Raw genomic sequence first — 15,307 nt, 5'->3', positions numbered from 1 at the left:
TCAGCACACCTCTGAAAAGTTCCAGAAAACCTTGACAGCTCGAAAAATGGTAACATATCCATGTCAAGAATGCATTCTTCTAATCCATTGCAATTATAGGTTATCTTTATATAGATTATTTTGATTCCACAGTTATGTTCTTTAAATTCTGAGCTAAAAGTCAACCTTATTTTCTAAATTTATGTGTGAGTATATGTGTGTGTGTGTGTAGAATTATATATATATATATAAATAATTGCATCCTGTCCACATTCACAGCATGCATTTTTTTTCATTCAGAGTGTATTACAGCTACCACCAAGTCAATTTAGGGACAGCCTTCTTGAGGTGCTAAGGAAGTCTGTAAGGAAAGAAGGCTACCAATAATACCAGTGAAACTGCTGGCAAAGCCTTCTAAGAGTAATATTCAACTCCATGAGGAGAGGATGGAGAACAAGCTCCTTTTCTAAGTCTGAGAAGCAAAACACTTTTATAAGAGACTAGGAGTTCAGGCAGGACTAGGAGTTCAGGCAGGACTGACAAAGCTCGTTGGCTCAGAAGCAATGACACACTGTATACTATGACCTTGCCTCCTGAAAAAGAGTAGGGAGGAAGATGCAGTGAAAATGAAAAGCCTTCACTGCATTGGCTGGTGGAGAAAGAATTAAACTTATGAACTACACAAAAGTTAATGGTTTCTGCATAAATATATATTTATGAAAGAACACATTTCAAAACAAAAGATGCATAACTACCATTCTAAGTATAATATTGTGAATATTAGTCAATGCCAATTTTGAAGGTCTGTATGTGATAACGTGGGTTAAGTCATAAAAATCCATTCCTGATATGTCTTATTCATACTTAATTTAAAGAACTGTATTTGAAATCAATGGCAATACAGGATGTTTTAGCAATGAGCCTTATGGACAGCTTATCATCATAGGAAATACTTGTTGGAGATACACTTTGCTCTTTTCCACTTCTAAGTATTTCCAGGCAAAAAAAAAAAATCCCAACCAAAACTCCATCAATCTAATTTTAGTTCAATGCCCCAAGGAGGTTAACACTGAAAGGGTAACTTTTATGTAGATGGACCAATACTAAATCAATCAATAAATTAATACCTATTTACTAAATACTCAGGAAGTTTAAGATTTGTACATAGTATTTTCAACCCAAGATGCACAATTCCTTTAGGAAAATAAAAAGCTCACAAACTTTCATAAACCATAAACTCATAAAACGCTGTTTAAAAAAACAATATCAGACTATACTGCATAATTACCCTTGGCAAAGTGATGGGTCCCTCAGATACTAGAATGCAGTATAGTGAGCAGAAAATATACACGTTGTCCTTTTCATCCTAAAATATAACTACAGCAGGTACCAAAAAAGTTGGCAACAGCCATTATGAAAAGACTAGAGAAGAGCATATTTTCCAAACAGCTACCACCAAAGGGATCCTCAAGGATTCTCATTTGCAAATTAAACTGTCCCCAACAATATTGTGAGTTATTCTTTGCTGGGAAGGGTTGGTAGAGAATCAGCAGCTCTTTTCTGCCTTTTCAGCAAAACCTACTTTGCAAGATGTCAGTTCCCACAGACAAAGCCTGCATCTTTCCTCTTCAGAGCCTCTGAACAAAAGTCCCAAATTTTTGTTAAACTCAGTATTTGAAACTACATAGGTTCACATGGATAGTTATGATAGACATGTGAGGACTTAAAACTATGTGTAAATAAAAATCATATACTAAAAGTGTATTTTCAGTCATGACCCCTTCGTGTTATGAGAATATCCAGAATTTTGCATTTTTTTTTTCTCTGAAAGATGAATTTTGGCATGGTAAAGGAGATACTTCGTTGAATAAGTAGTCTCTTTACTACTTCAAACAAAACACTTCAAAGACCCATAATCCAAGGGGAGGCTTTGCAGAAAAGATCTTTCATGCACTTATACAACACTGTATAGCACCCTGTTCAGAAGTTCACGGATGACTTCCAGACAGATTAGCTGAAATACTGTCAGAGAAATCTGTCTCTAGCATATTTTACTAAAGTTATGAATGTCAGAGTCACTGGACGGTCTTGTTTTCTTATCAATACCAAACTAGACCTAAAAACACCAACTATAGAGAAAAATAACTTTAAAATACAATGACTAAAATCTTCTCTAAATTTGTATACTTGTTTCAGTCTATTACAGAATTTATAGGGATCATTTTCATTATTCACTAAAACATGCAGGCATATATTTGTAACGGACTTAGTTTCTATAAGAAGAAAAGAATAATATATATAAAAAAGTCAGTTTCTAACAAATTGTTGATTTGGCTTTGCTTGTACTGCTTATAACCACATATTTCATGTTTCTATCTAGAAAATATGGGCCACCTTAAATGTGTCAAGGAAAACCTAATTTGCCACATGCATAAGCAGTAATTCTGACTCGTTGAAGTTAATACTTGTGAACAATAAGATGCACTGAATGGGGACAAATCTCATTGGTCCGAATTTCTGCATATAAGGACATCTCAAAGAAATCTGGAAAAGACTTGAAATTCTGTTAAGGCAAGATTTCCACAAAAAACCGTGACATTTCTTTGAAAACACGGACATGCAATAGATCTGCAAAAAGTTGTATTTCCATCTCATTTAATATACTGAGCTGTCTTCATGGCTTATTAATGTGTGGAAGATCTGTTTCATGACTGCCAAGAAAGGCCCCAAAAAGTCAAAAGCTGCAAATCCAAAGAGGGCAGAACAAAACAAATGGAATATTAATATTTTATATTTAACTCATTATAGCAGAATATCAGGATTCCCAGGTTTTGTAGCATAAATGATAATTACGTCAACACTTGGTAAATATATATTTTCTGTTTCAGTGAAAATACATGTGGTCAAGTCATATGAAGACTCACATACTACAAAACTGAGTATCAGAAAAAAAAAAGTTTGCTTGCTATATTGGAAATGGTAACATGTAGATCTATGTAACCACATCTACATACGTTTCCTGCATGTTGAGGAGGGTGGGATGATAAATGCTAGTTTTGTCTTTTTGGTCACCATAAGAAGAGTCAATTTAAGGCAAATTATTGATAAAGAAACGTCATGATTATCTGCCAAGTATTCTGAGTTCATGAAGAAGTGTTTATGCAATAAGAATGTCTCTTTAGCAAAGCTAGTATCATTGAATAAGACAAAATTGTGCAAAAATATTTTGTTTAGTGGAAATCAGAATAAGACAGAGTGCATGGGAAAAATGCAAATGACAGCATAAATTTCAGACAAGCAACTCCCAAAGTATGAATAATTACTGTTTATTACATGCCTAAATTTTCTTTATCCTTTTATTCTGCAATATAATTTATCATCAAATTATATGTCTTCTTGAAGATGATTATTATTTCGAAAAGGATTAGATCTGTTCTTACATTTTACCTAAAGAATTGAATGCTTCTTTTCTGCTCTGAAAACACTGACAGCATGGAAAACTTAACTGCTGGTTTGCACTTGTGCTTCACCTTACAGGGCTAAACAGCAACAAGTTTAAACAAAAAGAAAGCATTGAATATACCTTCTGTGCTGCTTAGAATTTAAATCCCACCTTTTCCAAGCAAAAGGTGGTTTGTGCACACAGCTGACTAAGGAGATTGATTTGATACCACTGCTAAATAAACCTAATCATATATTATGGCAGCAACGTGCTGGGATAAATTAAAACTGTTGAAGTGTTACCTCCAGCTGTGACACAGACTATCAAAAAATCCCCCCCTAAAACAGTGTTTGAGATGGGAATTGCAATACTTTTAGTATTTTTTCTAAACAGAATACTAAGGGATACTTTCCTTCCACTGGGAAAGAATTTTCTACCTGGAAAGTATTAAGACTATGATCCACAGCTTATTCAATTCAATGACCACCTTTACACTATGTCACTGAATTTTAGGGGGCAAATTTGATTACAGAAGATTTTTTTGCTGCTGTAAATGCTTTAACACACTACAGGATTCACACTTATCTGCATGCATAAAAAATATATCTAATACCTTAGAAACTCCCAACTTACATTCTAAAATTTTTTTTCCAATTAACATGGAATATTTTTAATTTGAATACTTCTCTTGTTTTGAAAAAGAGACATATAATAGAAAAACAAAGTAAACTGAAGTAAATGTTCCTTAAGTAAAACCTTAATACCACTTAATAACCCAAGTGTTGTTACATAACATTTATGTCATGGTGATTGCTCAAGAAAATCAGTTTTAGCTTTATGAAAAATTACTTATGACACATGTTCTCTTCTGCACTTTGGACTTAGAGAAATTATCCATTATCAAGCATAGAACACTTTTTTACATGAATGTAAAGGAGAGGAATACCGTGTGGTTTTTTTTTTTCCCTCAAATTTTTTTACTCACTTATCAAGTAACTTGCATGTTCTAACTTACTTGCAATTAGTGGCGATTTAAAAACATACGCAGTGAGATATGAACTTTTAATCTGAAAATTCAGTTCAGACCCCTATTTAAATGAACGCTGTTACAGAGTTATGTACTGGCATTTCCAGTCACTCCACCGCCTTGTCTCATTCCTGAATGATGTCTAATTCCTAAATATAGTGTGATACAGAAGCATAACTCATGGAAGCAATTCCACTTATATTGATAGATATGTTATGTTTACAACTACCTAACATTCCTCAAGTGAGAAATTCCTCAAGTGAGAGCTAGACAATTTATGGGTAGTTACTACAGTCTAAAATATCATTCAGTACTTTGTCCTTGAGTATCAGAGACAATATAAATAGTGGTAAAAGCCCAGTGACAGTAGACAGAAGTTGAAAGCAGACTGAGGTTGTTTTATTGTGGTTGGGTTTTCTGTCTACATTTTGTTTTAATTTCCAGTGAAGATAATTTGTTCTATTTAAAGCTTATGGACACAGAACTTTTCATTTGTTTCTGAGCTCATTGTTAATGAGATTTTAGGGAGGGTTTTGCCTAAGTATAACCAAGAACTCTGCTCCCTTTGCTGCTGCACCTTTTTTGCTGAATTGAACAGAAAGTTGCCTTCAAAACTTGGGGAAAAAAAAAAAAAAGAAAAAGAAAACAAACTCTCTTGCTTGAGTTCTGTTCCCAGTTTTGGGCTCTTCTATAGATGAAAAGTACTCTAAAGAAACTGGAGTGAGCTTGATAGAACCAATTGACTTCAGGCTCCAGCACATGCTGAAAAAGAAGCCAAGTGAACTGTTTCCTATCAATAGAGGAAGAGGCCTTACATATACTTAATTACCACCTTCTGCAATGGATCATTAGAGATGAACTCAAACTCCTCCCAGAGGCTTACACAGGTACAACACAAAGCAGTGGTTCACAATTTACAAGAGGAGAAATTCCAAGAGGTCATAAGGAAAATAATCTTTACAGTGAGAGTAGTTAAGCCTTGGAACAGGTTCCCAAATGGATTGTGGGATTCCTATCTTTTGAAGCTCTACTGGACAAGGGCCTGAGAAATGTGATCTAGAAGCCAGACCTGCTTTTCTCAGAAGATTGGTCCAGATGACCTACAGAGATCCCTTCTTACCTAATTATTCTAATAGGTTGAAAAAGTTAAAACTGAAAGTATTGCACAAAGTTTATAATACGAATAAATAAAACAATGAAAACCTCTTATTAAGTAAGACTAAATTCAGTGGTTTTAAGTAGGTAAGAGAAAATCCCGAGAACAGGAAACAATTTTCATCTTAAAAACTTATTTACTTTAATTTTATTTGTTTATTTTGGCTTCACATTATTATTTTTACCTGAGTTCTGCTGTCTTAATTTCAAATGAGTAGTAGCATAAAGGCATGTGGTCAAAACAAATATTCTAAAACAATAAAATACTAGGCTAAAGAAAAAAAGCAGGATACCAGTATCTTTGATATTTGGATACTGTTGGCTCTCTATCTCACTTCTTGTTGACCTGAAAAATTTTATCACCGTCCCTAATTTTCCTTCCTTCCTTCTATCTAAAGAAACCTCAATTCATTGCTATAAAAAAATAAATTAACACGGTCCTGGGAAAAAACAGCCCCTCCTCCCTCCCCCTCCCCCCCCCTTCCAAATTATATTGAGGATAAAAAGAAGGAAGAACTTAATTTCAATGATCTTGAAAAAAAGTTTTCAGGAGAATTTGTCTGCACAGAGGCTCAGCTCTCAGATGTCTTCTAGCATTTGGAGGTCAGACTAAAGTTTCTTTTAATTAAAATAAACAAATTATCTCAGTATGACATTTTTTCTTTATGTTTGTGCCAGATTTGTGGAACAAATCCAAATTGGTAATGCCTCATCTTTAAAAAGGAAAATTGATTTCCAAATGTGCATGTAGCTGTTTTTGAGAGATAAGTGCAAGCAAGTTTCCTTAGAAATTTCAGAAGTTTTCCTGCAGAAAATAAAGCAATCTATTTTCTTGTTTTGACTAAGATCTCTAAATACATTTAGAATTTCACCATAAACACCATAACAGATGACACAAAAATTCTGAATCTAAGATGTCAAACTGTAGCTTAAATTAAGCAACCTTCTTGAAAAATTCTAAAATGCACAATTCAAGTCAAAACAAACACAAGCAATTAATAGTCATTTGAGAAGAAACATCAATGGCACTTTTCACTTTTTATTGCCTCATAATTGTACTCACTTTGAGAAAGAACAGCTAGCAAGAGTAATTTCTCAATTTAGGGGAAAGTTTAGGCTACATTTCTTTCAAGATGACCTCTGAAACAACGTGTCCTTTTGCTCTATACAGATTCTACAGGTCTTTGTGACGCACATAAGCCAAATCACTACTTCCAACATTTGTGTGACAAATATATCCAGGTACAATATGAATAATTGTCAATAAAAAATATTTTTACCGCATTTTCTGTAAGAATACACGGCAGGAAAAAAACGCACAAAACCAGTTGAGAGTAAACTGAAGTGGTTTATATGAGGAAAATGTTAATTCTTAGGATAAATATAGCACATAGAAGAAACCAGAACCTGCAGCAATGGGAGCATTATCACCAAGGCCATCAGATTTTGCACAAGATCACAGGTGATTGCCATTAGCTTTATAAACAGCTGAGCTATTTCTTATTTGTATGAGACAACTGAAGAGAAAATATTTTCAAATGTTATTCTTTAATAAAGCAAGAAATCTAATACCAAAACATTGGCCATATTAGAACTGAAAATTCAGCTAATTCAAAATAGTTAACATTTTCTACGTAATTTCTGATTGTGCACATAATCATAATACCAATATTTGAAAAATTTTGAGAGCAGCCTTGTTTAGTCGTGAGGTTAAAACAATGCTTAATCATTGGCAAACTTTCAAAGCAGAGTGCTATTTATTTTCTCTGTTATTGATAGAGTAACAGAATTAGTGTTGCTTCGTAAACATCAAGTTGACTTGGCATAAAAAACATTATTAAGAATATATATTTAAAATTAGAAGGAAAAGAAACAATGTAAGAGATGACTCTTGGATAGAAAAAAGTAATAAAGTTCAAGCAAATCACATGCTTATAATGGTTTGCAGAGGCTGGCACTTTTGACTGAAGAAGCAAATTAAACGAACTAATGTCTGGTGCCTCTGAAACCACAGGCAAAATGACAATGTAACTGGACTTACAGAAAGAGAAGTAGTGGCCCAACATCAAAGAAAACACACTTAAAAAGGAAAAAAAAATAAAAAGAAAGAGAAAAGAAAGTTGCATCCAATTTCCATCCATCCAAGAACAAACTAGACAGATTTTAGAATCCTGAGCATTGCCTTTATGGTTTTAGTTTAAAAAATGCCCAAGAATTTTTTTTCCACTGAGCATTCAAGTCTCTAACTGAATTTTCTCAGGACTGTAAGAATGCATGACAAAGAACCTCAAAATGTTACTGAACTATTTCATTGATATTTTCCTGCTACTTTCTTTTCTCTGGCAATAAACACACAAAAACTGTTCCCTTAGTAAAGTGACTCCAAAACCAGAAATCTGTGTACTTGCAACAGCTTTTTCATGCAAGAGAATATTGACTGTGAAAGAAACAAATAATGAAGGATATTTTACTGTGAAAAACTGTGGTCTTTAAGAGAAACAGGGCAATTCTTATTGTCCCATGATGGAAATGAAAATCGTATCATTAACCACAGAGTGAAATAAATTTCAGGCCCAGTTCAGGACTCCATTACCCAAGGAACTTCATGACTCTGAAGATATTTTGAAATACAAATTTTTGTCTAAAAAGAGGTAAAATTTAAAGGAGTGGATAAAAACATGAACATACCTCAGTTATTGCCTATTATAAAAATACAAGTAAAATTATCAGTAACAACACAAACATAATTTCAAATACAAGTTTTACCACATTATAATGCTTAGAGACAAAACCTTAATTTCATTAAGAATGATTTTAAAAGTCAATTTTAGCATTAAAGACTCAGCTGTTTGGAGATAATTGTCTGTCTAAACACTATTGATTGTAGTAGCATTTGAATACTTTCAAGTACTTAAAAATACCTAAATCCTGAAACTAAAGCCTACATAATGGAGAAAATGAATATATAAAACAAGTCTTTTCTCAGGTAACACTAAAATAAAGGAGAAGAATATCCCTTCCTGTTTATTAGGGCATTGTACAGATGAACTGTTCACCTGGAAAACATTTCAATATTCTAGCAAAACACTCCAAAGGGGAAAAAAGTTTCTTGCTAGTTAATTTTGACACTCTGAGCATTTGTTGAGGATAATTAAGTCCATAGGATGGAACAATGAGATTTTTCATGGCTCTCTTTCCAAACACACTCAAATTAGATAAAGACTTTTTTACTGCAGTTAACATTAAACCCAGAAATATTCAAAATTAAGTGTATGAGTTAATGCAAAGTTATATGGGATAATGTCAGATAAGCAAAGAAAGACCTTTTGGATGAGAATTTAACAAGCATAATTTTTAAGCTTATTCTAATGAATTTTCAAATTCATTGGCTCTTCATTTTCACTGTGAATTACCTTTCTTCTTTATGAGGGACTTTAGAGAAGAAAACAGGAGGGGTGGGGAGCAAGAATATGAAATTACAAATAGATAGATATATTTTTCTTCCATGTAACAGCTTTAGAAAGGCTTAGTGTCCAACTGAAGATGTTTGTTTTCCTACGGTGTTAAACACAGGACTGTGCAACAGATTGAGGAATAGCTTGCAGAAAGAATCATGGCTTAAACCAACAGAGGAGTCAGACAATGAATGAGAAAGAAGTTAGCACTTGAAGTAATACTTCCCAACTCACTACAAGTCTCGACTTTGAGCAGTATAAACAGGCAAACACTACGTGGAAATTCTGCTTCCTCCAGCATGGGATTTTCTCCCACACTAAAACCACTACAAACTTCAGAAATAGAGACAGCAAACTGAGCAAAGAGAATGGCATAAAATCCATTTTCCATTGGAAAATCCATCAGTTTCAGAGTGGCATTCAATCCATACACTGAATACAGAAGTCTTAATCAATCTTAAATATTTGCCTTTGCAAACTGTCAGATATGAGCATTGTTTGATTATAAAAAGGAGTAGGAAAAAAAGTGCTAAAAGCACTGCCTTACATGTTAAAACAAAAGTAATAAGAACAAGATTGAGTAATATCTCCACAAACATTAATGGGAGTCCCTAGCTTAACAAAAATAATATGAAGGGATAAAATTTTCATTAGGTTTACCTCTACATGAAAATATATAGAACATACTATTCTAAGGTAATGAAGTCAGCTTATATTACAGACAAGAAAAGAATTGGGCATAGATTTCTATCGCTGCACAACAAAAGAGGCAACAGTAGCATTGCTATTTTAAGAGTCAAAATTGGAACCTTAGTATACACAAAATTCTCAGGAGATTGTATATCTCCTGGATTCAGACACATCAGTACTTAGTAAATTAAGAACATCAATCCACTTTTACAAGAACAAGACAAAGGCTTGACAGCTCTCCTTCAAGTAATACAACAAAAGCAGAAATAGCTTTCCCCTGGTTACTTGCAAGACCAACAACGTACCATTCTGCTACTGGTTTGGCAATGCTGTCAAAAATCACATCTTGTTTTGCCTCTTGATTAAAAATTTTCTGAAATCTGAAAATATTAAGAAAATAATCATTGCTTAGAATGTTAAAACAGTACTTGATTCATACATTTTTGTTTGTGTTTGTAATTGTCAATGTTTACATCATTAGGCTTACATAACTTAGTACAATGTTTTCCCTGTAGTCTTAACCACAGTTTGCTGTTGTGCTATTGTACATAAATAGGCTGTACACAGAGCTGCTTTGACAAGATCTGTACAATAAAATCCTCTGATAAAATGATGTGGCTTAGAAAAAAAGAAACCGTATTTTAAATCTATCAAGAGAATTAGTGTTTGTAACTGGCACCACACTGAATCCTGGATAAATAGATTACACTATAACCAAATACAGCATCCCACCAGTACAGCCAGGCTCACATTTTTTCAACCCATTTCTTTCATTCTGCTGCACAATTATTATAGGTCACAGTGAGACATTTAATTAAATATGTTTTGTTAATTTCTATGCAAAATATCTGCAGTTATTTTACAGATTCAGGATACTTGAGGCTGGAAGGGCCTATTTGTTCCAATCCTTCTGCTGCCTCTGCATAATTTTCTGTTCATGTGGATGGATTGTTCTTGAGCTTGGAGAAGGTGATCCTTCTCCTTCAAAATCAGCCAGTTTTCCTGGTCATTTCCTCAGGAATGTATCTCGGAGAACTCTTTCAAGCAAATCCATGAACAAGCCAAAGTTTGCATTTATGAAGTCTAGGGTTGTGATCCTGTTTTTGCCTTATTCCCTTCTCTCAGTATACTGAATTTCATTATCTCACAGCCACTGCAGTCAAAGCTGCCTCCAAGCTTAATATCCCTCAACAGTTAGTCCACGTTTGCAAATATCCTGATTGGCTTAACTCTATGTTAGGAAGTTGCCATCCACATGTTCCAGCAGCTCCCTGGTGCCCTGCTGTGTTGCCCCCCTCTATTCTCTACTCATTCTCACTCATACTCAACTCTATTCTCACACATAACTTCCCAGGGTGCATAGAAAGGCACCATGCTGACCCATGCAGTGGGTGCAGTATCACAGACAAATGAAACACGCAAAACATAAAAGCATTTATTCTATCCTGCTAATCTGTCAAGTAACTCAAACAATTATTCTTGCACCATTTTAAGGATAATAAGGTATAGGGTTTCTCAAAATGAATCTGTACAGAATTTTTAATAAATTAAAAAGTCAAACAAAAATATCAGCATTCATTAAGTCAGGCATGGGCATCTACAGCCCAAGGAAGTGTTGCATATGAATCTCTTTGGAGAGGGCAGCTCCTCTCTTTCCAAGTACATTACCTTAGCTGATGTAAAATGACATCAGTCTGAGCTGCAGTTGTTTATGTGGAGCTCTTTTTTTTTTTAATAGCATAGAGAAACAAATTATCTGTTGTTTACAATAAAAACTGAAGCATATCCAAATTGGAAAAAGACAGTCTTGACCTCATCATTAGAAGTGATTACAGATCTAGCATTATTCATCCAAAATTTTAAAGTGGTGCCTCACTTTTCTGTTGAAGTAATAAAAATGTTTGATAATGCTGTACTGACTTTAAGTTCCTAAAAAAAAAAAAAATTATGCTTGACAACCAAGAATTTATTTCTTTCAACAATTTCTGGTTTTCTTTACCTTGCTTTGGCTATGTCTGAACAGTTTCTAAGCAGAATGCTTTACATCAAGACTTCCTTAGCCAGCCTATGGCAACTCATGAGATCACAAGATAAAACATAGTCCTGCTCCAGTCCTCACACACAAATTCAAAACAAGGTGCAAAATAGAAGAACTGATAAATAAATCTTTGAATAATATTTAGAAATGCATAATGACTTGCAACGCACAGACAGTAATATGACAATTTTATCCAATGCTATCAGACCCATTGTGGTGAAGAGCATATCCTGAAGTATTCCTCTTGTTAAGGGAGTTGTAGAAAAATAAACCCATCTATACCATAATCTAATTTTAAAATAAGACTTTTCCTGATTCTATATCTCTGTATCACTATATATAGCATTGTCAATCACTAAAGGCAGAAGGTACAAAGAAAAGGCTTCTACTCACTTGAATTTGTAGCTTTCTCGTTTATTATTGATGAAGCCACCTGCTAAGTCACGTGGCACAGTAATCTCCAGACTGGACAGAGGTTCCTCATTATCAGCTGAATAGATCTAATAAAGATGGATACAAATTCACAGAATATCTTCATCAATAGAACCCTTAGACGTAACACCTGCGATTGTCTGGAGACAAACTTGTTACAAATTGCACTAAATACGTGAGCAGATCGTCCTTAACTACTACACAACAAAACTAGCACACAATAGCATTATCCTGTCACCACGTAAACACTACAATAATATTTGAAACAAAAGCATAGCCTCTTTGGCATAATTTGCTTACTAAACCACTTTAATATCTGTGATAGCATAAAAAACCAAAACACAGCCCCCAGTGCAAACCTCTCCAAAAATCTGAAAGAATACATTAGGAAAGGCTACAACAAAACAAAGGCTGAGAAAAGCTGGTTTAAAACCAGAAGGCAATTAAGAGACCTAAATGCACGGTTCCTGAGGAACACTTTCATTATCTTTATGATCCCTTGGGAGGGCAGCTGTACCCCGGGAGCAACACGTTCCCCTCCCTTGCTCAGAACACTGTTGAGCTACGCAAACCCGGTGACGCGTGTCAAGTGTTTTCCTGCGGAGCCTTTCTCTGATAGCTAGGCTGGAAGTAAGTTTCTCAGCCACACCCCCAACAGTTACAGCCTAAACTCCTCTCCTTCGTGATTTTATGAACTTCCGAAGGCTTCGGCGAGCAGGAGCTCCTGGCCGCACACTCGCGGCCCGAGCCTCTTGCAGGGGAGGAGCCCCAAGGGAGGGGCCCCCACCTGAGCTGGGAACGCGGGTGGCTCTCCCCAGTGCATCCCCAGGGCACCCCCGGGGCACAGCTCCCGGCCTACCCCCGCCTGCTGCCGCCTGCCCAGCGGCTTCACCCGCGCGTACACCCGGATCCTCTCCTTCACCATCGCCGCCGCCGCCGCCTTCGTACCCCGGCAACGGTAACCGGGCACGGCCGGCGGGCACGCGCCGCCGCGCGGCCTCGGGGAGCGGCCTCGCGCCGCCTCAAGGAGCGGCCGGAGGCGCTGGGCCAGCCCGCCCCAGGTGCCCTCTTACCCCCGGTGCCCTCTTGCCGCAGGTGCCCTCTTGCCGCAGGTGCCCGCCCGCTCCAGGTGCCCACCCACCCCAGGTGCTCGCTTGCCGCAGGTGCGCGCTTGCCGCAGGTGCCCGGTGGCCCCAGGTGCCCGGTGGCCCAGCTCGCCGTGCCCGCTCCCCGGCAGCTGCGCTCCCCGCGGCCGGAGCCGCAGGGCTGCGAGCGAAGGGCGCTCGCATTCCCCAGCCCAGAGGTGCGGGGAGCGGGGGGCATTCCCCGGCTGATCTCTTGTGCCGCTCCTGTCTGTCCGCAGCCATCTCCCGGCTCAGCCCACCTGCGTAAGGCTCAAGAGAAGGTCTTCTGTCGTTATGCAGTTGAAACACCATGGAGAGAAATATCAAGATTACCGGCACTGAGGACATCAACTTCTTAATTCTAATTAAAAAAATGGTTGTGGAAGAAAACACTCCACAACTTATACTGCAAAAATAAAATACTGTCTTATTATGAGAGCTAAACATAGAGAGCAATAAGAGCAGAACTCCATTATTTTGTGGTTACATTATTCTGTGAAAAGTCACGCAAACAACATGATTGTATTTTGGCCTTAGTTTTGGTGGGATATAGTGGCGGGGATCAGTTTACAGTGATTGCAAGCACACTAATTTAAATTAAGTGGAAAATCAGGGGCTTGTTTACAGAGAAGGATAGAAGTTTCTCTAGCTCAGATATGGTAAAAATATGTTGAACTTGTATTCCGAATAGGAAAAATAGTAGGGAAAAGGTTCTCTCTCTCAGCTCAGCAAATAATTGTCTCAGAAAGTGTATGAGGCATAAGTAGTGAGCCTTCAGGGAATAAAATAGAAAAGGGCTGATCACCATCTAAAGTCAAGTGCAAAAAGTCAAAAGGACAAAAATGAAAACAAATGGAAAATATTACTTGGTGATTAAATAAAGAGTGAAGGAAAAACAGGACATTGGAACGGGATAATGGAATAAATAGTAATTATCTTCTTGGCATTGCTCCAGAATTACAAAAAAGTTTGTCTCTTGACAGTAGGGATGGGGATGTTGAAGGTGATGTTAGAACCAGAATGACTACAGGTAGTGAAACAACTGCAGCCAAGAAGGAAGCAGAACATATAGTGTTCAATGAATTTAGAATAAGAGATCAGGATTTGGGAGGGAAGCATAAATAATTTCAGTTCCAGAACTCTGAAAGAATTGTGATGTCTAATTGAGGTTTCAGGAACTGAAATGTTGGTTTTCTTGATTTAAAATTGAAATGATGCAGGACAGTATAGTATTTTGAATTTCTATACAGAAAACTCCAAATTTAACAATCAGCTGTTTTGTTTAGCAGCTTAGCTGGATTGTGAATTGGTTGGACAGCAGACATTATAGTATTGCAGTTAATTGTAAGCATAGCCTTTTTGTGTCTGCCCATGTTCAGTAGCTGGAGTATGGAGCTGGGTGAATGACACTATTGATTTTGGGGCAAAGCCTGCTCTGCAAATGGTTTATGTGCCTCTCTTCAACCTGAAGCCTGAGCTATAAACTCTGAACCAGTGGAAGAGTGAAGACACACTTTTATTATAGGGTAATCTGAATATGCTATGGCAGAGAGAAGCCAGTGAGTCAGCTTAGACTCAAGCTGCTTCCAGAATAAAACAATGGCCTTTCAAGATAAGCCTGAAGGTGACAGCTAACTGAAAATGTACAAGTCTAGAGATTATATCTTATGCTGAAGACATGAAAAGTTTTTGTCTGCTTTAAATTTACTGTTTGAGATCTTTCTGTATTCACTGGTACTTGAGGAATTTTCAGCATTTACATTTACGTTAAACCTCAAAGATGTGTCAGCTTTCTTCAGCTCCAGGATTTGAGAAAGTGCACCACACAACACAAGCAACCTATAGACTTGAAATAATTATATGACTGAATGACGTGTACGATCTGGCAATTTCATGTTTTAAAAAGGTCAGCCATTGCATTCTGAAGCAATAGAGCATCACAGTGAATCATCTGCCTTTACCGTT

The 15,307-nt window shown here is 36.6% G+C and overlaps 1 protein-coding gene across 4 annotated transcripts in view; it reads right to left on the bottom strand.

Annotated features, from left to right (window-relative positions):
- Positions 1-13,153, bottom strand: part of KIF6 (kinesin family member 6) — a 151,544-nt gene extending 138,391 nt beyond the window's left edge. For all 4 annotated transcript variants that reach the window (XM_088161276.1, XM_088161277.1, XM_088161278.1 and 1 more), the window contains exons 1-3: positions 13,078-13,153; positions 12,180-12,286; positions 10,054-10,128 (exon numbers count right to left, since the gene is read on the bottom strand). In XM_088161276.1, the coding sequence (XP_088017402.1) occupies positions 10,054-10,128; positions 12,180-12,286; positions 13,078-13,143 (248 nt within the window). In that variant the 5' untranslated portion in view covers positions 13,144-13,153. The remainder of the gene's footprint in view (positions 1-10,053; positions 10,129-12,179; positions 12,287-13,077) is intronic.
- Between the last annotated feature and the right edge of the window lie 2,154 nt (positions 13,154-15,307).

Source organism: Sturnus vulgaris, chromosome 3 (genome assembly GCF_052056855.1).
Source record: "Sturnus vulgaris isolate bStuVul1 chromosome 3, bStuVul1.hap1, whole genome shotgun sequence".
Taxonomy (NCBI): domain Eukaryota; kingdom Metazoa; phylum Chordata; class Aves; order Passeriformes; family Sturnidae; genus Sturnus; species Sturnus vulgaris.
This window is presented reverse-complemented; position numbering and strand designations above follow the sequence as displayed.